The sequence below is a fragment of the Chiloscyllium plagiosum genome, unplaced genomic scaffold, assembly GCF_037043375.1.
Source record: "Chiloscyllium plagiosum isolate Xiang-an unplaced genomic scaffold, Cpla_swu_hap1 HiC_scaffold_1, whole genome shotgun sequence".
Lineage (NCBI taxonomy): Eukaryota > Metazoa > Chordata > Chondrichthyes > Orectolobiformes > Hemiscylliidae > Chiloscyllium > Chiloscyllium plagiosum.
The window spans coordinates 103,006,680-103,031,839 of NW_028270139.1; the positions used below are offsets into that span (position 1 = coordinate 103,006,680).

General features: G+C 40.7%; 1 protein-coding gene across 4 annotated transcripts in view; it reads left to right on the plus strand.

Annotated features, from left to right (window-relative positions):
* The first annotated feature begins 793 nt into the window (after positions 1-793).
* Positions 794-25,160, plus strand: part of pigo (phosphatidylinositol glycan anchor biosynthesis, class O) — a 32,472-nt gene continuing 8,105 nt past the window's right edge. For 2 of the 4 annotated variants that reach the window (XM_087989491.1, XM_043687890.2), the window contains exons 1-7: positions 794-1,591; positions 4,297-4,440; positions 5,552-5,675; positions 12,415-12,574; positions 17,860-18,036; positions 20,352-21,960; positions 24,103-24,306. In XM_087989491.1, coding sequence (XP_087845617.1) covers positions 1,090-1,591; positions 4,297-4,440; positions 5,552-5,675; positions 12,415-12,574; positions 17,860-18,036; positions 20,352-21,960; positions 24,103-24,306 — 2,920 coding nt within the window. In that variant the 5' untranslated portion in view covers positions 794-1,089. The remainder of the gene's footprint in view (positions 1,592-4,296; positions 4,441-5,551; positions 5,676-12,414; positions 12,575-17,859; positions 18,037-20,351; positions 21,961-24,102; positions 24,307-25,160) is intronic. The other 2 variants (XM_043687872.2, XM_087989488.1) reach the window with 2 other exon arrangements.

A 25,160-nucleotide genomic window follows, 5' to 3' on the forward strand; every position in this document is an offset into this window, starting at 1 on the left:
TGGAAACTAGAAGCTTGGGTCATTTTGTGGACTGAATGTAGCTGTTCCTCAAATCGGTTGCTCAGTCCGTGTTCCATCTCCTCAGTGTAGAGGATACTATATTACTAGCAGTGAAGAGTTGGACCAAAGTGTCTGTTTCTGTGCTGTACATCTCTTTGACTCTATGACTAGTTTGAGTGGTGCAGGTAAATTGCTGCTTCGCCTGGAAGGTGTATCTGGAATCTTGGATAATGAAGAGGGGAAGGTAAACAGGAAAATGTTGCAGCTTTTGCGATTGCATGGGAACGTGACTTGGTGATACTGTATGGTGAAGTGCTGGGAGTGGAGAAGGAATGCCTGGGGCGATAGTACTGCATTGTGTTGTCTGTGTGGTACTGTGGGTGACATGGTGGCTCTGTGCTTAGCCCTGTTGCCTCACAGTGCCAGGGACCTAGGTTCAATTCCAGCCTCGGGTGACTATCTGTGTGGAGTTTGCACATTCTCTGTGTGGGTTTCCACCAGGTGCTCAAGTTTTCTCACACAATCCAAAGATGTGCAGATTAGGTGAATTGGCCATGCTAAATTGCCCATCGCGTTCAGGGATGTGTAGGTTAGGTATATTAGTCGGGGGAAACATCGGTAATGGGTCTGGGTGGGTTACTCCTTGAAGGGTTGGTGGTGACTTAATGGGCCGAAGGGCCTGTTTCCACACTGCAGGGGATTCTAATTGTAATTCTGTGTGCTGCAGGTGGCGCTGTCGGCGGAGGCAGTGTGAGGGGGCGGATCGCCTGTTGTGTCGCGGGAGGTCTCGGTCTGTGGGGAAAGGTCACAGGGGAGTGACCTTGTCTTTCCGGGCGGGACGTGATGCTGCGCGAGCGTCTTTTCTCGAGAATCTCTTTGTTTTTGGTTTCAGGCGTCACATTGAGCGGCGTTCGCGGGAAGCGGGAGATGTGATGCCCGCCGCCTGTTTGTGGCGTTAGCGGAGAGATCCAGTGGGAGCCGGTCCCCGCGGCTTGCCGTCTCCATTTTGAACAGACGTCGGCGCGGTCTGAGATGCCGCCGGTCGGTGGTTCGCCGTGCTGAAGGCTACTCACAATCATCTCCGCCGCCATGCCCAGGATAGTGACCGTCCTCACCCTCTGCTGGAGCTGCCTGCTCTTCTATGCCGGCCTCGGCCTGTTTCTCAGCGGCTTCCTGCTGGTTCGGGTGGAGCTCCGCAGCCGCAGCTCATGTGGAGAGGCGCCGATGCCCTCAGCCTGGGGAGGCCGCCAGGGAGAGGGTTTCACTCCAGACTCCTGCTGGATGGCCAGGCGCTTCTCCAAGGCGATCGTGCTGATCATAGACGCTTTGAGGTTTGACTTCGCCAAATACGATCCAAAAAACAGGAATCCCAAACCGTTTGAGAACAAACTGGACGTGATCTATCACAGTGTTATTTCTAAACCAGAACACGCCAGGCTTTTCCAGTTCAGAGCTGACCCCCCGACAACCACTATGCAGAGGATTAAAGGCATGACCACCGGCACCTTACCTACCTTTATAGATGTCGGCAGCAACTTTGCGTCTTCTGCAATTCAGGAAGATAACCTAATTCAACAACTGGTGCAAAATGGTAGGTTAGCCAAAATGGGTCATTGTCTTTTTAGATCACTGATGAACTGAATGCCAGGCTGTATTTTTTGAAAGTCTTGAATTTCATTTTTCATTCTATTTATTTCAGTCATTGAATCCACAATCAAAAGCTGGCAAATGCCTTCCACTTCTCTTTTCAAATTACATTAGTCAACAAAGTTTTGCTCTTTTGGGTCATGGGTTTGAACTTGAAAGACTGTGATCACATTATTTGTCCACAATAGTCTGTAACATGACATGTAAACAAGACAGCTCTACCAGATACTCTGAACAGAGAATCTGTTACTGAAAGCTGGAATTATTTCTACTAGGTTCCAGAACATCCAATTAATTTTTTTTCCCCTGTGCAGAATTGAGTGTGTGGTGCTGGAAAAGCACAGCAGGTCAGGCAGCATCCGACGGGCAGGAGAATCGATGTTTCGGGCATAAGCCCTTCAGGAAGGGTTCTGATTTCTCTCACTTTCTCCTTGTTTTCCACTGTGCAGTTGGGGTCAACATTGGGCATGTGGGAGGAAGTTTATTTATGTGTGCTGATGAACTATGTTGTTTTGGCCAGTTAAATATGACATTATCCTAGACCGAAAATAATGACAACTCCTATCAACCTGCACTTAAATTTTGAGCTGGAATTAAATGGGTTTGGCCCTTAAGTTGTTATATTTTATAAAAATAAAAAAAAACAAAGTTCTGGAAAAGATATTCAGAAGCATAGAGTTGCAGAGTTGGTGTATGTAAAATTGGGGGAAGTATTGTGTGGTTCCTTTAAAAGGTGGTGCATTTTCAGTGCTTAGGCTTCAAATATTTGTCTGAACAACAACTTAAAGTGAAGGTGCACAGAGTGCCTGAATTGAAGCATTTTGTATCGAACAGCTAAGCAGCATTTCTACAAAAAAAGTCTTTTCAAATTTAGCCAATCAATTTAAACTAAATACTTAGTTACCAAGAGTCAAAAAGTGTGGTGCTGGAAACCACATCAGGTCAGGCAGCATCCGAGGAGCAGGAGAGTCAACGTTTTGGGCGTATGCATCGACCCTCTTGCTCCTCTGATGCTGCCTGACCTGCTGTGCTTTTCCAGTGCCACACCTTTTGACTCTGATCTCCAGCACCTGCAATCCTTATTTTCTCCCACTCAGTTACCAAGACCTATTAAATTTAAATCTGATGGTTTTGACAACCTAGAACCAGTCCAATTATAAGAAATTAATAGTTCATCAAAACTATAAAAGATGAGGGCATTTGAAAATCAACCAAGAGCCAATTGTCGTCATCCACGAGATAACAACTTTCAGCTCTTGGAGAAAGCACCATCTAATTAATAAATTCGCTAATATTCCAGACAGCTGAATTCACAGAGTGAACATGCCTGACAGAAGAACTGACACAAGAATTTGGTGGAGGGAGGCGTTCTTGACATGATAATTCAAAAGAGGAGACATTCCTGGAGCATACACAGATGGGTCCAGAAGACCTAACCTGGCTGTAATTTTGGGAGACTATATTATTTTTGGTTTATAGAAGTGATACCTATATTTATTGAAACAGCATTCCATTAGGACTTTGTTTTATTTGGGAATAGTTAATCGGTGGAGAGGAATTGTTCGGCTTGTTAGTAGTTCTGTTAATTTGTTCACTGTTGGAGTTATGTAAATAAATTGCCACTTACTTATTATAGAGTAAGTGAAAGGATTTCATTTTATTTAACCATTCCTTTATAACAGATTGGGGGATGAGAGGTAGGTTATACCACTCCTCACACTGAGCAGAGGTGAGGTGAGCCTCTTTGGATGTTTTGGTTTTAGTTATCAGAGGGATGGTCGACCTCTGCTTCATAACAATAAATAACCAAGTCAATTTTAAAGTGGGCGGGGGGGAATCATTTTAAACAATTTTGTGGAAAGTGGGCATCATTGGCTGGCCAGCATTTATTGTCCTTGAGAAGGTGATGGTATGTTGCCTTGTTGAATCGATTCTGTCCACATGCTGTGAGTTGTCCACAGTGCTTTTAAGGAGGAATTTCCAGAATTTTGACCCAGCGACAGTGAAGAAACAGCAATATATTTCCAAATAAGGATGATAAGTGTCTTGGAGAGGAACTTGCAGGTGCTGGTTTTCTTGGGTATCTGTTGCTTTTGCCCTTCCCCTGTGGAAGTAGCCTTGGTTTTGGATGGTGCTGACTAAGGAGCCTTGGTGAATTTAGCATCTTGTAGATGGTAAACACTGCTGTTATTGAGCATCAATGGTGGATGCTTGTGGATATGGTACCAGTCAAGTGGACTGTTTCGTCCTGACTGATGTCAAGCTCCTTGAGTTTTGGTGGAGCTGTACCCATCCGGGCATGTGGATATTGTCTAGATCGTTACATTTGAACATGGATTGCTTCACCATCTGTGCAGTCACGAATTGTGGTGAACATCATGCGATCGTCGACAAACATGCTCACTTCTGGCCTCATGTTGGAGGGAAGAAGCTCAAGATGATTGGGTCCAGGACAGTATCCTAGGAACTGAGAGGGAGTTAATGTACATTTTTAATTTATTGACAGCATATTGTTACTGTTCAGACAGTTAGGCTATTTTAAATGTTCTATCACTGACTAATCAAAGTAAAGAATAAGAAATACATTTTAATATTTCACAATGTGAACCAAAATTAATCTACTTTATTGTGTTTATTTTGCTCCTTTAGAGAAGAAAATAGTTTTCATGGGGGATGACACTTGGGAAGGTCTGTTTCCAAATAAGTTCTTCAAGTCATTCCCCTTTCCTTCTTTTAATGTGAAAGATCTTCACACGGTGGATGATGGTATTCTTCAACACATCCACACAACAGGTAAGCAGTGACGACTTACTTAGTTATGCTGTTGGAACTTAGGTATCCGAATTACTAAGAATGCATGAAACAAAAAATAAAGTGCTGGAGAAATTTAGCAGGTTTAGCAGCATTTGTAGGTAGAACAACAGAATTAAGGGTCCAATGACCCTTTGTCAAAACTTCACAGTTCTTTTTGTTCTGCATCTGCAGTTCTTCGTTTTATTTTAGCTAAGAATGCAAACCTTGTTAAATTATCATTTAAAGTAGCTGGCTGACTTGGCTTGCAGCAAGCTCTTTTATGGAACTTGCATTTAACGCTTTGATTAAAATGTGCTAGCCAAGAAAAAGCTTTTGCATAAGAGTCATATCAAATTTAAAATGTTAACTCTATCTCTCTCCACAGATGCTATTAGACTTGTCGAGTTTCTCCAGCAGATCATTACTTTGTATTTGTACGATTGGGTTTAGTTTACGAGGGTGATAGCAATGTATATTCACCAAGTTGTTGCTTAAAATCAGTTCATTCAGAGCCACATTTTGAGGCTCATCAGTTCTGAGCAATCCAAGAAACATGATGTTGGGTCAAGATATCCACAAATAGATTTCCAATATCTTGGAACATTACGTTCTCAATAGATAATTAATTTGGTACTGAAGAAAAAGAAGTCACCGTGTAAATTGGTAGAAATAATAATTGTTTTCCACTAAGGATCAAACATTTTGACTGTCACTTTTGTATTAATATTGAATACTTTATTTTACTGCTATTTATTTGTATTTTCTCCAGATTTGTAACATCAATTAGCTTTTTTTTTCCAAGTCAAAGTCTTATACTGTCATAGATCAGCATATTAATACACCAATATCTATACCACTGAGGTACTCTTTATAAATGAAAATAGCATGTTGACCCAACGAATATTCACTGAATAAATTAATTTGAGAGTTCGACCATTTTCAAGCAATATTTTTATGTAAGAACATAAGTTCTGAAGAAGAGTCATATTCAACTCAAAACATTAACTGTCAAGTACATAAGAACAAGCTATGATTAATTTGTTCTTGCCTCCATTTGACAGTTATTCACATCATAATTTCTTCCAAGTGCAAGTTTGTTCTCTCTTTGTAGTGGAAGGAAATGAATGGGATGTACTCATTGCGCACTTTCTAGGAGTTGACCACTGTGGGCATAGATATGGACCTCACCATCCAGCGATGGCAGAAAAACTCATGCAGATGAACAAGATGTTGAGGTACATTTGGTGTTGTGTCAGCAGTTATAAATGTTTTAAGGCTGTTGAAATGGTTTCTCTAGTAAATAGACAGACATGATAGTAGTGAGCTATATTAATCATCAATATCACTGAAATTAATACTGATATTATAACTAATGTTACTGTTTGATCAAGCTGTGTTGATTCCTTTTGTAGTGGTTTGTAGTGGTGCTCTTACTTCGTACTTTGGGTTAGAGGGTTAAATGTAGTGGCAATGTTACTGAACGAGTAATCCAAAGATCTGGACAAAAGTTCCTGAGTTCAAAGTTCACCATGACTGCTGGAGGATTTTAAATCTTAGTTAAGTTAATAAAAGAGCTAGTATCAGTAATGGTGATCATGAAGCTATTAGAATATCATTAAAACCCATTTAGTTACCAATGCCTTCTGAAATGATCTCATAAGCTACTCGGTTGTTTAAGAATTGTAATAAATGGTTGCCTTGTTATCAATGCTCATATTTGGTGAACGAATAACGAAAAGTTCTCAACTCTTTCAGAAATGTAAGTGCCAAAATGTATCAGCTAAAAATATTAATTTAGCATTTAATCCATAGTGTTTGTATATGTGCAGGTGCTCACACTATTTTTAAAAACTAAAGTTCATGGGATGTGTATATTGCTGTTTGATCCAGCATTTATTGCCCATCCTTAGATGCCCTTGAGAAGGTGGGGGTAAGCTGCTTCCTTGAATCACTGAAGTCCATTTGAAATGTTGTTTATTCAATAAATAGATTTGACGTTGCAGAATTTGGGCAAATATGAGTGATGTGAAATTCCCCACTTATGCAAAAAGATTGTTTTTACTTCAGTTGTGTGGAGAATGGATTCAGTGTTGTAAAATTCAGTTTTGCTCTTCATACATTTTGGTTGCTTAAGCAAGAAAGTACGCAGCTGTTCAATATTCCCAGATGTTTTAAAGCATTTACTTTCTAATGGTGCTTGAATGAATAAATATGTTCTGGAAGTAATGTTTACTTTTTTGTGATGATGGTATCAGAAACAAAAGCAGGAGAGGAAAATTCTCTGATTTTAGGTGGGGGAAGAGACTAAAAGAGAGATGCACCACTCTTGATTAGCACAAGGAATGTGCGTGCAAAGAGAAAGTTGACATCACTTGTAAGCAATGGAATTCTGTACAAATGCTGTAACTGTGTCCAATTCACACAACATGAATTTAGTGTCATGTGGAGCATGTGACAGTCTCTAACTGGAGTCATGATTTGGAGAAGCCGTTGTTGGACTGGGGTGCACAAAGTTGAAAATCACACAACACCAGGTTATAGTCCAACAGGTTTAATTGGAAGCACACTAGCTTTCGGAGCGACGCTCCTTCATCAGGTGATTGTGGAGGGCTCGATCGTAACACAGAATTTATAGCAAAAATTTGTAGTGTGATGTAACTGAAATTATACATTGAAAAATTAATTGTTAAGCCTTTCATCTGTTAGAATACAGTGATAGCTTCACTTCTTTCATGTGTAAATCACAAAACCCTTTTTTTTTAAAAGTTGCAGTCTCGTGTTAGCTGTTAACAATGGTGGTAGCTAGACAATATGTTGAAGGTGTTAGCCCCCTGTGTTCTCTGTCTATGACCTGATGTTTAGATTGATTATAATCTAAAAAGTGAGATAACAGAGTTTTACATAAATTCATGCAGTTTTTGAGCTCAGACTTCACCATGAATGTATGCAGTTTTTGAGCAAAGTGCAATGTAATTCTGCAAGTACAAATTCACCACATAAAATATATGTGTGCATGTGGGTCTTTGTCTGTCTGTGTGTGTGTGTGTCTGTCTCGGGTGGGGGTTGTGAGTGTGAGAAAGTGTGTGTGTGTATGTAGTGAGTGCAGAGTGTCTTAAGTCTGTGAGGGGGTGCATGTGAGTGTGGGAGTGTGTGTGTCTATAAGGGTGCGTGTGGGTGTCTGTGTGCACGTCTGTGTGTATCTGAGTGTGTGTGTGTGTGTGTGTGTAGTGCATTGTGACCACCTGTAATGTGACATGAACCCAAGGTCCTGGTTGAGGCCCTCCCTATGGGTACCGAACTTAGTTATCAGCCTCTGCTCGGCCACTTTCCTCTGCTGCCTGTCCCGAAGTCCACCTTGGAGGATGGTCACCCGAAGGTCCGAGGCTGAATGTCCTGGACCACTGAAGTGTTCCCCAACTGGGAGGGAACCCTCCTGTCTGTTGATTGTTGTGCGGCGCCCATTCATCCGTTATTGTAGCCTTTGCTCGGTTTCCCCAATGTACCATGCCTCCGGGCATCCTCGCCTGCAACGTATAAAATAGACAACGTTGGCTGAGTCACATGAGTACCTGCCATGTACAAGGTGGGAGGTGTTCCCACGCGTAATAGTGGTATCTATGTCCACAATCTGACACGTCTTGCAGCGTCCACCGTGACAGGGTTGTATGGAGTTCTCCTGAGAGCCGGGCAGTTTGCTACGAACAATGATCTGTTTGAGGTTTGGCGGTTGTTTAAAGGCAAGTAGTGGAAGTGTGGGGAAGGCCTTGGTGAGGTGCTCATCCTCATTGATAATGTGTTGCAGGTCACGAAGAACATGGTGTAATTTTTCAGCCCCTGGAAAGTACTGAACAATGAGGGGTACCCTGTCAGTTGCAGCACGTGTCTGTCTCCTGAGGAGGTCATTACGGTTCCTTGCTGTGGCACGTCGGAACTGGCGGTCGATGAGTTGAGCATCGTACCCCGTTTTCTCTCACATGCACCCCCTTACAGACTTAAGACACTCTGCACTCACTACACACACACACACATATTCTCACACTCACAACCCCCACCCCAGACAGACACACACAGACAGACAAAGACCCACATGCACACATATATTTTGTGTGGTGAATTTGTACTTGCAGAGTTACATTGCACTTTGCTCAAAAACTGCATGCATTCATGTAGAACTCTGAGCTCAAAAACTGCATGAATTTATGTAAAACTCTGTTACCTCACTTTTTAGATTATAATCAATTTAAACATCAGGTCATAGACAGAGAACACAGGGGGCTAACACCTTCAATATATTGTCTAGCTACCACCATTGTTAACAGCTAACACAAGAATGCAACTTTGGAAAAAGAGGGTTTTGTGATTTACACATGAAAGAAGTGAAGCTATCACTGTATTCTAACAGATGAAAGGCTTAACAGATAATCAATTTTTCAATGTATAATTTCAGTTACATCACACTGCAAATTTTTGCTAAAAATTCTGTACTACGTTCGAGTCCTCCACAATCACCTGATGAAGGAGCGTCGTTCCGAAAGCTAGTGTGCTTCCAATTAAACCTGTTGGACTATAACCTGGTGTTGTGTGATTTTTAACTCTAACTGGAGTGTGTGCAATGTGACTGGAACATGTAGATTGCTCCTTCTTTGTGATTGTGTATCACTCCTTTGCCAGCAATAGGGAATAGTCGGTGATGTGACAGTACCACCAATCCTGCTAAGTGGCGGTGGGTAGAATGTTGTAAAGTAATGGTGTTTGAGAAAGTATGTTCTGTTGTCACTACTGGGAGGGAAAGCCTGGTGATATCAGCAGCGCATGTGCAATCACATCCTCGTGTTGTGATGATAGTGCTTCCTGCAGTCACATCACAAGTCATATCTATGCAAGCACAAGACACATTTTGGCTTTATTGCTATTTGCGATTATCAATAATGTAGTTTTGTGCAAATATTTAAAGATTCCAAGATAAAGTGATGCATTTAAAAATCAATTGTACAGTTTACCTAATTGCAACAGAGACCTATTGAAAAGGGTCTTGTGAATTAGTGGTAGGGTCCCTATCTCTCAGTCAAAAGGTCCAGGTTTCCATTGCCTTCACAGTGGAGATATGACATCGCCTGTATTTCAAAGATATAAGCCTGGCTGCACCAGTTAATTAACCCCTTTATTATTGACTGGAAATTGATCTGGATTAGCCATATAAATATTGTGACCACATATGAGCAGGCCAAAGGCTAAGAATCTATAGTGCATAACCTACCAGCTGACCCCCTAAAGCCTGTCCACATGTACACTCCTCCCTTGTGAGTGCATCTCCAACAACATTTAAGAAGCTCGATAATATTCAGAGCACAGCAGGCTGCTTGGTGAGTTCTAGGTAAAAACAATGACTGCAGATGCTGCAAACCAGATTCTGGATTAGTGGTGCTGGAAAAGCACAGCAGTTCAGGCGGCATCCGAGGAGCAGCAAAATCGACGTTTCGGGCGAAAGCCCTTCATCAGGAATACAGGCAGTGTATTTGAAGGGTGAAGAGATAAATGAGAGGAGGGTGGAGGTGCGGAGAAAGTAGCATAGAGTACAATAGGTGAGTGGGGGTGGGGATGAAGGTGATAGGTCAGGGAGGAGGGTGGGGGAAGGTAGCAAAGAGTGCAATGGGTGGATGGGTGTGGGGTGAAGGTGATAGGTCAGAGAGGAGGGTGGAGTGGATAGGTGGAAAAGAAGATAGGCAGGTAGGACAAGTCATGAGGACAGTGCTGAGCTGGAAGTTTGGAACTGGGGTGAGGTGGGGGAAGGCGAAATGAGGAAACTGTGAAGTCCACATTGATGCCCTGGGGTTGAAGTGTTCAGAGGCAGAAGATGAGGCGTTCTTCCTCCAGGTGTCGGGTGGTGAGGGAGCGGCTGTGAAGGAAGGTCTTCGGCGGAGGGGGAGTTCAAATGTTGGGCCAGAGGGCGGTGTGCTTGATTGGTGCGGGTGTCCCCGAGATGTTCACTAAAGCGCTCTGCTAGGAGGCGTCCAGTCTCCCTAATGTATAGGAGACCTCATCGGGAGCAACGGATACAATAAATGATATTGGTGGATGTGCAGGTAAAACTTTGGATGTGGAAGGCTCCTTTAGGGCCTTGGATGGAGGTGAGGGAGGAGGTGTGGGCGCAGGTTTTGCAATTCCTGCGGTGGCAGGGGAAGGTGCCAGGACGGGAGGGTGGGTTGTTGGGGGGGGGCGTGGACCTGACCAGGTAGTCACAGAGGGAACTGTCTTTGCGGAAGGCGGAAAGGGATGGGGAGGGAAATATATCCCTGGTGGTGGGTTCCGTTTGGAGGTGGCGGAAATGTCGGCGGATGATTTGGTTTATGCGAAGGTTGGTAGGGTGGAAGGTGAGCACCAGGAGGGTTCTGTCGTTGTTACGTTTGGAGGGGTGGGGTCTGAGGGTGGAGGTTTGGGATGTGGATGAAATGCATTGGAGGGCATCTTTAACCACGTGGGAAGGGAAATTGCGGCCACCTCCAAATGGACCCCACCACCAGGGATATATTTCCCTCCCCACCCCTTTCCGCCTTCCGCAAAGACTGTTCCCTCCGTGACTACCTGGTCAGGTTCACCCCCCCCCCCCCAAAAAACCCACCCTCCCGTCCTGGCACCTTCCCCTGCCACCGCAGGAATTGCAAAACCTGCGCCCACACCTCCTCCCTCACCTCCGTCCAAGGTTCTAAAGGAGCCTTCCACATCCATCAAAGTTTTACCTGCACATCCGCCAATATCATTTATTGTATCCGTTGCTCTCGAAGCGGTCTCCTCTACATTGGGGAGACTGGACGCCTCCTAGCAGAGCGCTTTAGTGAACATCTCTGGGACACCCGTACCAATCAACCACACCGTCCTGTGGCCCAACATTTCAACTCCCCCTCCCACTCTGCCGAGGACGCGGAGGTCCTGGGTCTCCTTCACCGTCGCTCCCTCACCACCTGACACCTGGAGGAAGAACGCCTCATCTTCTGCCTCGGAACACTTCAACCCCAGGGCATTAATGTGGACTTCAACAGTTTCCTCATTTCCCCTTCCCCCATCTCACCCCAGTTCTAAACTTCCAGCTCAGCACTGTCCCCATGACTTGTCCTACCTGCCCATCTTCTTTTTCACCTATCCACTCCACCCTCCTCTCTGACCTATCACCTTCATCCCACACCCATCCACCCATTGTACTCTTTGCTACCTTCCCCCACCCTCCTCCCTTACCTATCACCTTCATCCCCACCCCCACTCACCTATTGTACTCTATGCTCCTTTCTCTGCACCCCCACCCTCCTCTCATTTATCTCTCCACCCTTCAGGCACTCTACCTGTATTCCTGATGAAGGGTTTTTGCCCGAAATGTTGATTTTACTGCTGCTTGGTGAGTTCTACATAGCAGCAGTTTGTACAATCTACAAGATGCATTGCAGAAATTCACCAAGGCTGATGATGCTGCACCCTGTGGCCCCATGACCACTAACATCTGGGAGGACAAGGGCAGTATACAGAAACAGCATCCTTCAGTTCTCCTTGAAGCCACTCTCAATCCTGACATGGAAAGATATGGCCATTCCTTTACTGTTGCTGAATTAAGATCCTGGAACTACCTTCCTAACAGTACTGTGGGTGTATCTACCCATTGTGACTGCAGCATTTGGAAAAGGCACCTTGTCATCACATTCTTGAAGGCCATTAAGAATGGGCAAGAAATGTGGATTAAACAATGCCATTCACGTCTTGTGAATGAATTTTTTTTTAAATATTACTTTTCTAAAAGTCAACTCTTGGATATTTGCTTAAGAAGTTGGTTTCTAAAGCTCGATTTTTACACAAGTATATAAGAACCTTTAGAAGGGGGAGAACCTATTTATCAGTATATGTGGTCAGTGTTTTCTTTAGTCCTGTGTGAAATGATACTTCTGTTTAGGTGTAGAATTACCTTTTTTGCTTTTCTTTGTTACTTGATAGGTCGCTGATTGGCCAGCTGCAGAATGATACCTTGCTGGTGGTCCTAGGTGATCATGGAATGACAAATACTGGAGATCATGGGGGTGACAGTGAAGGAGAAGTCAATGCAGCACTATTTATTTATAGCACACTTCCACTTTTTGAGATCAAACCTGCTGAAGTAAGTATTGCCAAGAAGAACATTTTATGCATCCTGCTGTTATATTGCCAGAGATGTGATTTGAATGCATCTGAGATGCAAAAGAAATACAGTTGATGCACATTATAGTTTCTCATATTCCTGTACCTGATTTAATGTATAAACCCATACTTCACTTGTGGAGTGTTATTGTCCCCAACAAAAGATTATCCTAAATGTTTCCAAACTCTTTTCGGCGTATTACAATTCTTGATCCAATAATAGGGCAGAATCTTGTCTGCCGTTAACTCTCTGATTAGATTAGGTTCCCTGCAGTGTGGCAATAGCCCTTTGGCCCAACCAGTCCACACCGACCTTCCAAAGAGTAACCCACCCAGACCCATTTCCCTCTGACTAATGCCCCTAACACTCTGGGCAATTTCGCATGGCCAATTCACCTGACCTGCACATCTTTGGACTGTGGGAAGAAACCGGAGCACCCGGAGGAAATCCACGCAGACACAGGGCGAATGTGCTAACTCCACACAGACAGTCACCCGAGGCTGGAATCAAACCTGGGACCCTGGTGCTGTGAGGCAGCAGTGCTAACCACTGAGCCACCGTGATGGGGTGGCATTTAATTAAACTGAAGAGTAGTGGACTGGCACCCTGCTACCTTGATAACCTTCTTGCCACACTAACAGTCTAGACACTTCAGAGTGCTTAAAAAAATGTCTGTTTAAGGGTTTCATTCTCTGATACAAGCACTCACCAGCAATGGTCAAGGGTCTTATCGTGTGGGGTGTATAATAAGCGAATGTGTTTTGAATTGTTTGTAATTCATATTGGAGTGGTTGGGGTTCCCCATGCAAAGACAGGCCTGATCTAATGACCTGCTTTAGGAAGGTGAGGAATGTTAATGAGAGCTAAACTGTGTCATAGAGTCATATAGCATGGGAACAGACCTTTCAGTCCAACCAGTCCATGCTGAACATAATCCCAAACTAAACTAGTCCCAGCTGCCAGCTCCAGGCCCATATTCCTCCAAACCTTTCCTACTCATACACTTCCAAATGTCTCTTAAAAATTGTAATTTTACCTGTATCCACCACTTCCTCAGAAAGGTCATTCCACATATAACCACCCAAAATGTGGTCCCAGTCTTGAAATCTCCCATCCTCGGAAAAAGGCAACTACCATTAACTCCATTTATACTCTATTTTATAAACTTCTATAAGGTCGCCTGTCAACCTCCTACTCTCCAGTGAAAAAAGTCCCAACTATCCAGCCCGTCCTCTGTGCTGAACACCCTCACTGCTGTTAGCTTGTCAAGTACCTGAGTGAGATGTAGTGGGTCTTCGTAGAAGAAGCTGAGGTGGAGCTCTTGCAGCTCACTAGCCAGCAGCTGAGACCCTTAGTGTATCTGCCAGATTCTACCAGTAGTATGACAACAATTCTTATCATTGCAATGGTACATAACTTTTGATATAACCTGTAATGTTTAATGTTAGGTGATCGTATCAATTTCTATAAAAAGTAAGTTGAATTTCCTGCATATTGAGTAATACAGCATGGAATCAGACCCTTGGGTCCAACTTGTCCATGCCAACCAAGTTTCCCAAACTAAATCAATCCCACTTGCTTGTGTTTGGCCCGTATCCCTCTCAATGTTTCCTATTCATTGGCTTGCCCAAATGTCTTTTAAATGTTATAATTGTACCTGCATCTACCATTTCCTGTGGCAGTTCATTCCACACAGGGAGGGATGGCCTAGTGTCATTATCGCTGGACTATTAATCAGGAAACCATGGTAATGTTTTGGGGACCTGGGTTCAAATCCCACTTTGGCTGATGAAAATAAAGTCTGGAATGAAGCCTCTAATGATGACCATGAATCCATTGTTGATTGTTAGAAAAACCTATCTGGGAGGCAAAGTGCCATCTTTACCTGGTCTGGCTTTTATGTGACTCCAGACCCACAGCAATGTGGTTCACTCAATTGCCCTCTCGACTATTGGGGTGGCAATAAATGCTGGCCAGGCCAATGCCCACATCTCATGAATGAATTTTTAAAAAAACACCCTGTGTGGAAAAGTTGCTCCTCAGGTTGCTATTAAATCTTTCTCTTCTTACCTTTAAAAATAAGTCCCCTAGTTTTGAACTCACTTAACCTCGGGAAAGGACCTTTCCTATTCATGATTTTATAAACATCTGTAAGATCACCCCTCAAACTTTCTACACTGTAGTGGAAAAAGTCTTCATCTATCCGTATAACTTAAACTCTCCAGTCCCAGCAACATCCAGATAAATCTTTTCTGAACTCTCTCCTATATATCCAATCTCTCTGTTTGGCTCAATGGTTAGCACTGCTGTCTCACAGTGCCAGGGTCCAAGGTTTGATTCCACCCTTGGCCAACTGTCCTTGTTAAGTTTGCACATTCTCACCATGTCTACGTGAATTTCCTTTGGTTGTTCCAGTTTCCTCCCACAGACCAGATAGATGGATTGCTAAATTGTCAGTGGTGTCTGTGCAATTTAGGGAAATGCAGGGTTTAAAGGTAGGGGAGTGGACCTGACTGGAATGCTCTTCGGAGGGTCTGTGTGGACGCCTTTGGCCTAAATGGCCTGCTTTCACACTTTAAAAAAGACATGAGGGCAAATTTTTTACACAGAGGCTGGTTTGTATGTGGAATGAACTTCCAGAGGAAGTGGTGGATGCAGGTACAATTACAACGCTTTATAGATATTTGGATAAGTACATGAATAGGAAAGGTTTGGAGGGATGTGTGCCTGGAGCAGGCAGGTGAGACTAGTTTGGTTTGGGATTATGATCGGTATTATCTCATTGGACCAAAGGTTCTATTTCCATGCTGTATGACTCAACAGGGATTCTATAGTCTATGATTCTAATTTAATAATAGTCTTCCCAAAACAGAGCAGAACTAGAGCTAGTCCTCCAAAAATGGCCTCACCAATGTACAATACAACCTCTGTAAGACATCCCAACTCCCATATTTGATGCTCTGAACAATGAAGGCAAGCATGCTAAACATGTCTACCTGTGATGCAACTTTCAAAGAACTATGTACCATGTCCCTCTGTTTGAGAAGACTACTTGGGGCCCTATAATTAATTATAAAAGTCTTGCCCCTGCTCATCTTATCAAAATGCAACACTTCACTTTTATCCAAATTAAGCTCCATCTGCCATTCCTCACCCCATTGGCCCAAGAGATCAAGATCATACTGTGATCCTAGATAACCCCTTCACTGTCCAATATACCACAAATTGTGGTGTCATCTGCAAATGTGCTGACCATGTCTCCTAAATTCTCATCCAAATTGTATATAAATGACAAACCATAATGCACCAAGTAGCGATCCATGCAGAACATCTCTGGTCACAGGCCTCCAATCTGAAAAACAACTTTCCACCATCACCAACTGTCTCCTACCATCCATCCAATTATGTTTTCAGTTGGCAAGCTCTTCTTAAATCTCATATGATTTAACTTTACTAACTAGTGTATCATGTAGAACCTTGACAATATCTACCATTCTGTGATCAAGCCCATTAGATATGTAAATTGTATATGGATCAAGGCCCATAAGTGAGTTTTCTCCTGGATTGGCAATAAGCTGGTAAAACATAATGGGCCAAATGGCCACCTGTGTTGAAAATGTTCTGTGATATTTTTCTTCCTATTAAATATGTGAGGCGATCCACAAATAAAGCAGGGATCCCACCTAGCTTTGATTGCTGAATGTTTGCAGCGTTTTTGTTTTTATTTCAAATATGCAGCAGCCAGAGTTTTTTTGCATTTATCTTTCTGCTCACACATTACTCAGCATCATTGTTAAACTGTCTACTGATTGAGCCCTGATGGAATCCGCAATTCTATTTCCGTTACATAATATAAGAAAGAGCCATGTGCTCATTTGAAAAATAATGTTTTTGGAAATAGCAACATATCCGACCAGAAAAATAATTTGTATTTATATAGCACTTTATAACACAATGGGAGAACGTCCAACTTGCCAATCCTGAATCAGTGAACGTTTGTGTTGTATTGGAGTGGAGAGGGCTGGCCACTAAGAATCAACATATCAGATGAGTAATGGTGGAATTGTTGGTGATGAGGCACCTTCTGAAATATTTCTGATCTAAGTTGGGAACCCTTGTTGCAGCATGTATTATATTTTTTAAAATAAACAACACTGCTCCATATTTTCATTGAATCTTACGGAATAAAAACAGGCCATTCAGCCAACTGTGTCTGAGTTTCATTTTGTAAGAGTCAAGCATTTAATCCATTTTGCTTGTTCTTTCCTAGTATTTTGTTTCTTTCAGAGAAGATATCTAATTGTCTTTTGAAAGTTACTAGCAGCAGCAGCTCCCACCACCCATTTAGCCATTGCAACCTGTATAATGGAATTGGCTGTATGAAAAAGAACGAGGTGAAAGTGAAGTCTGCAGATGCTGGAGATCAGATTCGAGATTAGAGTGGTGCTGGAAAAGCACAGCAGGTCAGGCAGCATCCGAGGAGCAGGAAAATTGATGTTTTGGGCAAAATGCCCGAAATGTCGATTTTCCTGTGCCTCAGATGCTGCCTGACCTGCTATGCTTTTCCAGCACCACTCTAATCTTGTCTATGAACAGAAATCCTATCTCTGTCTGGATTTTATTCCGAACCTAAAGTTCTGGTGCCTTTCTCCTATGCATCCTCTTCAATCATTTCACATCATTCTTAAAAGTCTGTTGCCAAAAGTGAGATACAATGTTCTCTAGTTAGCATTTAATCAGTCATAAATGTTTTATCTTATTCTTTTAATCTTTACTTTCTATAACTGTCTTGTTTTTGTCCCTTATCTTTAAGTTTAAACAAACAAAGCCCAGCATCCTGAATGAGTTAATGAATTTTTCCTGCCATCCTTAAGGTTTATATGTCAGCCATTGGGTCTTTCTTTTAAATTTAGACCATTCAGGTCACATCATTTGTCCTAGTTTTGTGTTCCAAAGTGCAGTACTTTACATTCTTCTACCTTGTGTCTGGCTGTATGAACAGAGAATTGAAAGAAGAGAAGGAATGTGTATTTATCCCCTATTAACAGCAAAATAAGCATTTAATTTAAGAACAGATTCTAATATAAATTCTGTTTGAGATTATATGCAATTCAAAATGTCATTAATATAGTCTGGAAAATTACTAGTAAAGACCTTGCATTTAAAATGGTGAAAAATCAAGCTTGACTGTTTCTGTTTCTATTAAATGCATGCATTGCAGAGGTGGTTATGTAATTACTTCAATAAAATCTCTGTCCATTTAGGACTCGAACGTCGTATCTCAGATAGATCTTGTACCAACCTTAGCTCTTCTTCTGGGGATTCCTATTCCTTATAGTAATATAGGAATGGTGATGGTGGACTTGTTTATCTCTGAACCAAAGCTGGATGATAATCAGTATCTTGAACAGGCAAAAGCACTACATATCAATGCTATACAGGTACAGTACTGCAAGATTTGTCAGGTGATACTTTTGTTATTAAATAGTTAATTATAATTATTCTCATATTTTATTCTAGTCCCCAAGTTCCACCAATCTTAATTATTGTCCATGCAGATCAAATCACAGACCGCTATGATTTAGTTGCTTTCCAAAAAATATAGTCATGTGGACAAATACCATGTCTCTTTTTCAGATAATTGTTTTTGATAGTGAATAAGCAGTTTTAAAGTTTGTTTTTCTGTTTGTTTGACTAAATGGGTAAAGTGTTTCTAATTTCAGAAAATGTTTCCATGATGTACTATAATTGTGTACTATAATTTTACATTGAGCGTGATGACTCTTAGACAAAAAAAAGAGTATTCCAAATTCTTCTGTACAGAAAGGATAGTAGATTGGAGAGATGCATAGCATTACTATTTTTATGCAGTTTCAAGTGATTATGTGGATTACATTGGTTGGGTTGTGGCTCCTACTTGTCATGTTTACCAGAGGTAGGAAACATCAGACCTTGTCAGACATATTTAGAAATAGGTTGGTGCAGTAATGTGAGCTTAAGGAAATTATGAAACAAAAGAGGGTATGAGAAAATATTTACAAGTCAAGAAAATCCCAAGCATGTTTTATAAATACACATATTATTAAGGAAAGAGTAGGGTTTACTAAAAGACTAAGTTGGTTAGAGAGCCAGTGGTTCTTAATGAATGTTGCACTCCTCTCTTCACAAAAGATATGGGCATGGTTCTTAATGAATGTTGTGCTCCAGTCTTCACGCAATAGAATTTTTAGTTGACATGTAAAAATTTAAATGATAAGATCAAAAAAAATTTCAGATAAAAGGAGTGGAACTTTTCATTTTTGTTCAGTGGTCAAAACACTGGAAACATTCTCATTCTGAATTCTGAAGACTTTGCATTAGCTAATAACATGTTACTGCATGAAAAGTTCTATGTGAATTTGTACAAATTATTTTCTGTGTATACTGTGCCAAGCTGTGTCCATCAGGATCTATTTACTTTAAGTAGAATTCAGAGAATTAATTGAAAATCTGGGCTGAGGCCAATTATTATAAATATCTTTGCTGAGGATTAGATAGATAGGTGTTCACCTTTCCCAAGCTTATGCAATACTCCATAGTGAAGTTTAACCCTTCAAAATGAAATGTTTAATTTGATAACCCAATAGAGATCCTATATCATGGGATGCTGTGGACTTTAACTTTCTTTTCACTATAATGATTCTGATCAATGGGTTTGAGACCGATCCAAAACCTTTGAATATTTTACCCAAGTAGGAATTAAGTGTGTTCAATTCCATCCTCCTTTTGATGTTTAAAAACATAGTTTACAGTGCTCATCATTACATATCAATCAATAGTGAAAATTGTGACACTTGTCTCAAGATCGGCTGGTGGTGTGGTCAACTGTCAAAGGGCAGCTAACTGATTGGAAGGCCCATTTCCTGACCACTTAACAAGGAGCTGTATAAATGTGTTAATATCAGATGAGTTTCTTGGAATTAAGTTTACGTTTTCAAATGAAGAGGTGACTTATAGTTTAGTGCTTCCTCAGTAGAGTTTTTTTTTGCAGTTCATGGAGTTAAACAATTCTTGGCATATAATTGTTGGTAAAGTACAAGTAAGATAAAGGAGACATTTTCTGAATAGATCCAGAAAATGAGTTTGGATAAGATTTGTAGCTCAGGTTGAGGTTCTGGATGTAGGTTTGCTCGCTGAGCTACAAGGCTCGAACATATCTTTATGTATCTTATGACATGTGGACATAAAAGTCTGTCCTTTGAATTTTGCTAAACAAAAGCCCCAGTTGCCTGCTTAACTGGATGTATTTGATCCCACAGTACTATATCAAGAAGGAGAAGGGCCGTTATTCATGGTGTTTTGGTCAATATGTATCCCTAAAATATATTTTAAAAAACAGATCTTTTGGGAATTATCACATTACTATATATGAGAGTTTGTGTATAGGCTGGTTGTCATATTTCCTCGAGAGAAAGTGGGGGCTGCACATGCTGGAGATCAGAGCTGAAAATGTGTTGCTGGAAAAGCGCAGCAGGTCAGGCAGCATCCAAGGAACAGGAGAATCGACGTTTCGGGCATAAGCCTGACCTGCTGCGCTTTTCCAGCAACACATTTTCAGCAGCGTGTCATATTTCCTCTAACAGTTATAACATATAACAGTTAACTGTACTTGAAAAGTAGTTCATTGGCTGTAAAGTGCTTAGAAATATTTGTCATCTTGAGAAGTGCTGTGTAAATTTAACTAACTTCTTTCCAATCTTCTAATTTTGTTGTATAGGTGAATCGATTTTTGGAATCCTACTCTTATGCTGCTAGGGATCTTCCTGTGACAAAGCTGAAATATCTGAAGGAATTGTTCTCCACTGCAGTGATGGAGTATAATGACCTGATTACAATCATGCAGAAATCTGAAAAAATTGTTCCTGACCAAGATTTTCACACAAGGTTCCAAAATCTGTTAATCACACAGCAACGCTACTTGAGAGAGACCAAAGAGGTGTGTCGAGAATCATGGGCACGATTCAATCCAGCACACATGCTTTATGGCATTGTACTTTTAGCAGCAACATGCATGCATTGTTTTCTGGTATCAGAAACTGCATCAACATTTGAATCTTTGTACAAGCAGTTGCTTTTGTATCCAGTTATCTGGGGTCTGACTGCTGGCTTAACAGTTTATTTCTGGATGCTGATATCTGGCATTACACTGGAACCACTGATGATATGTTTTTGGATAGCATTTGGATCACACGTGAGCTTCCATTGGAACTTCTGGAGACTGGAACGCAAGAAACATAATCACTCCGATAAACTGATCCAAAGTTCCAACATTTGTAATCAACAGAAATGGAAAAGTTGGCTCAAATGTTTTATACCTTTGGGAATTCTCCTATTACGGTGCTTGGCTATGTTTTCTAATAGCTTTGTAATAACTGAAGGGCAAGTAGTATCATTCCTTTTGAAATCGCTTGTAACTTTTACTGTCTTGAAACTAAAATGGAATGGAAAACTTACCAATTATTGTTTAAATACACCATTTGTACCAGATATACAAAAGAATTCTGGTTCCATGTCATACAAACGAGAATCTTGTTACTTAATTGTGTTCATGATGACCTTTATGGTCTGTATTCTTTTTTCCAGCAATTTTTATCACTGTCGGGAAGAAATTGCAGACTGTGAGCCTTCACCGTTTCTGAAACCTTTGTCAAGGATAAGTAATAGTCAGCAAAAGAACTTCCATTATATCCTGTCCGTGTCATCACTTGGAGCCTTAGTTTACCTCATACGAAGATGGTTCCTTCATTATGGCAACCTTAATAGTTCACACTTGGTTGTGTTTTTTATACGTTTGGGTTTTCCATTTATTGTGTTTTGTTTATGCTGCTATTGGGCTGTGAATGCTGCTTCAGAAGAAACCTCCATTAAACTCCAAGATCTGACTAGGAAAATTATGATAATTATCCCAGGCATTGTCTTTGTGCTCGTAATAACAGGCTTCCTTATCGTCCTATGGAATCCAATCACCGTGTTCATAAAAGACAATAGGGAGTCTGATGACACTCTTGTCCCTTCCTACAAAGACTCTATGACAACAGAAGTTGACTCTCTGCATGTAGTTCCATTGATCTACCGTAAGATGCAGAAAGCTATGAGCATACATTTTAATGACAACCAAACAAAGACTCGGACAATGGCCGCTTATGGATTGGGAACGGTATATTCTGCTGCTCTTATCACCATCCTTACTCTTTTGACGTTGTTACTTATTATGTTGCATAATGAGCGAATGTCACTGGCTTTCCTGCTGTTATTCTTGGAGGGATTTTCTTTCCTTGAGATACATGGTACAACAAGGAATCTTTCTTTACAATCCAATAACACTGGTATGTAGTAGCTTCAATTAATAGGTCATTTAAAGCATGGATGTGTAAGTAACAGCACTTTTCAGGGTTTGTAAATAATAGTTTGCTTTGATCGAGTTTCGATGCAACATGTTTAGTTTTTATATTTAAGCTGAATCATTTCCACTGTGCAAATCTATGTTTTTTACATCTGTCTTATTGTGCCCATGAGCTCAAGCATGAAAAGTTCCATTGACCCAAAGATATTCTGCAGAACTTAAATTCGTGAGGCTTACTTCAGGAAAGATCCTCAATCCAAGAGAGGGGACAGAAGAGAATCATTAAGACAATATCAGACATGTGACAGGGACAGATCAGACAAACCTGGAAACAAATCATAGTCAGTAATGTTAGCTTCTATAAAACACAAATTTATAATCTTCACATGAGACATGGAAATATGGATCAAGAGGTCCATATTATGAATGTGAAAACACACACCAAGTAATAGAAACTTATTGCAGGGAGTATACACATTACTTTTATACTTAGAGCATAAATCACTTAAATAATAATGCAACTTTGTCTTAAATAAAACTTAACAGCAATGAGCCTTCTTACTTGCACACTCAGCTGGCTAATTGGACATTGCAGAGATTACAAAAATACAGTAAACTTCTTGTATTTGAGGTATATAATTTTTGTTTGTTTAGATTGCCAGTTCATAAAGTACCAGTTAAGACAAAGTTTGCTTTACTTGGTGTGCCCTAGCAGAAGAAAACGTCTAAAGCAGAATCCATATTTTTAGAAAGTGAGACGATTATTGTTTGAAATGGAAATAATATGAAACTGTCTAGTTAATGATTTCAAAAAAGTTGACACATGAAGTGAATGGATACATGAGCAAAACTTTGCAGAAATATGCTGGAAATACTTAGTAGGTCAGGCAGCATCTGTGGAGAGAGGAACAGTTAATCTTGTCGAAAAGTTGGGAATTTAACAAATTTTTTTGAAGTTCAGAAGTAGGATATTATGTTAAAAGAAGAACAAAAGTGTGTGTATGATGGAGTGAAAAGCAGAAAAGATGAAGTGACAAAGGAGCTATTGAGATGGGTAAAGAAGCAAAAATGGTTTTGTGAATGAAAATAACAGATTCATCACCCACAGATATCTGGAATAAAAGATAGAGATTATGATCTAAACTTAGTGAATTAATACTTGAGTTCAGAAGACTATAAAATGACTAATTTAAAGATGAGGTGCCATTTCTTTAGTTCATATATATGAGGTTGGGGATAGAGTTCATTATGGGATTGAGCTTATGCTGAAAACATAGACTCTCCTGCTCCTCGGATACTGAATTTCAGGCTGTGCTTTTCCAGCACCGCACTTCTTGACTTTGATCTCCAGCATGTGCAGTCCTCACTTTCTCCAAATTGGGTCAAGTATTGGGAATAGCAGGAGTAGGCCTTTCAGTCCATCAAGTCTGCTGTGTCATTCAGCAGAATCGTGGCTGGTTTACCTCAATGCCATTTTCCCACACTATCTCCATCTCCCTTGATATGTTTATTATATCGAAGCCTATCAATCACTGTCTCAAACAAGCTCAATGACTGAAATTCCACAGTCCTCTGGGTAGAGAATTCCAATTATTCATTTACCTGGGTGAAGCAATGCCTCTTCTCATTCCAAATTGCCTACCTCTTATTCTGAGACTCTTGTCCCCTGGTTATAGACTGCCTAGTTGGTGAAACATCTCTGGTAGAAACAGGAAGAATGAGTGATTTACTGAGATCACAAAAGGCAATAAATGAATGCAAGTGTTTTACCACATTCTGAGGATAAAAAGAATCACTCTTAGTTACAATTTTGAATTGTATTTACCTTGAATCGTTTCTACAGTCAATCCTCAATAGTTGATTAGGTGACTCGGTATCTCTCATAACATGCACTTATCTGAGTGTGATTATATTGTATACATAACTTGTTATGGAATATGGTAAAAATTCATGAGTTATAGTTTGTCGTTTGAATTTCCTGACATCACTTCTTTAGTGCTGAAATTCTGACAGAAGTCGAAGAAATTGCTTTTCAAATTAGTCCTTAGTTGAGATTTGATTTCCTCCCATAATCTTACCAATGTTTGGCACTGATTTAAGTTTTCTTTTTGTTTTTTTTTGGAAGGTTATTTCTTTGTTCCTTGGTATGCAGTTACAGCCTGGGCCTTTACAGCTACACAGTTCTTTTATGCTACAGGGCATCAGCCAACATTCCCAGCGATCCAGTGGAATGCAGCTTTTGTTGGGTTCATTGAAGGACATAGCACCAATATATTGCCAGCACTGCTGGTCGGAATGAACACTTTTGCATCTCATATACTGTTTGCAGGTAATTATATAATTGTTTCACAATTAATCTTTGAATTTAATCTCTACATAATACTACTATGGAATTAAACGTGCTGTTGTCACAGGCTGATGGCCTGTTATGGATCCCTTTAAACATCAACCTCATAATTTTCCAAGTCATTTAAACATATACTGTAATAAGCTCTACAATGGTCTCCATGTGACTTAAAATAATGCATCTTAAGAAAATCTGACTTTTCTGGAAGTAGTTGAACATACTGTAAATTTGAGGCTAATTGTACTTTATTGTGAACTTCAGTGCTTAATCAGTCCCTATTGCCATTTCTGAAATTCGTGACTCTATGTTGGGCATGACTTCATCAGCTTTATGCTAGTTTTTATGTAGTTGTGTTGCATCATGGAATGCACAAGAAATAGTTGAGACAACGACACTATTAAAAAAGAACAGGAAAACATTTGAAAAAGAGGCAGATGCAAGATCCAAAATCAAATGCAGCAATCTCAACATTCAATTTGTTATTTGAGAGAAAAATAGTAAAGCTTAGTTTTCAGGAAACTGATGAAGAAGCATACTTGGGTATTGCCACTTAAACATAGTGTATATACTTTTTTTCTGAAGTCAGTGTACTGTTTGTGCACAAATAAGGGTTAGTGCCATGAGCATCACCTTTATTTTGATACACAAATCTGGAGTTATGAAATTGCTAGGTTTACTACTCAATTGTTTTATTTTAATCCATCTTTTCAGAGATATTATGACACAACTCCTGATGCAGGTGGGACTTGAACCTAGGCCTCTGGCTTAGAGGTAGGGACATTACCACTGTGACACAACAGGCACAATACTCCCCACTTTGTAACTGAGGCCAACTG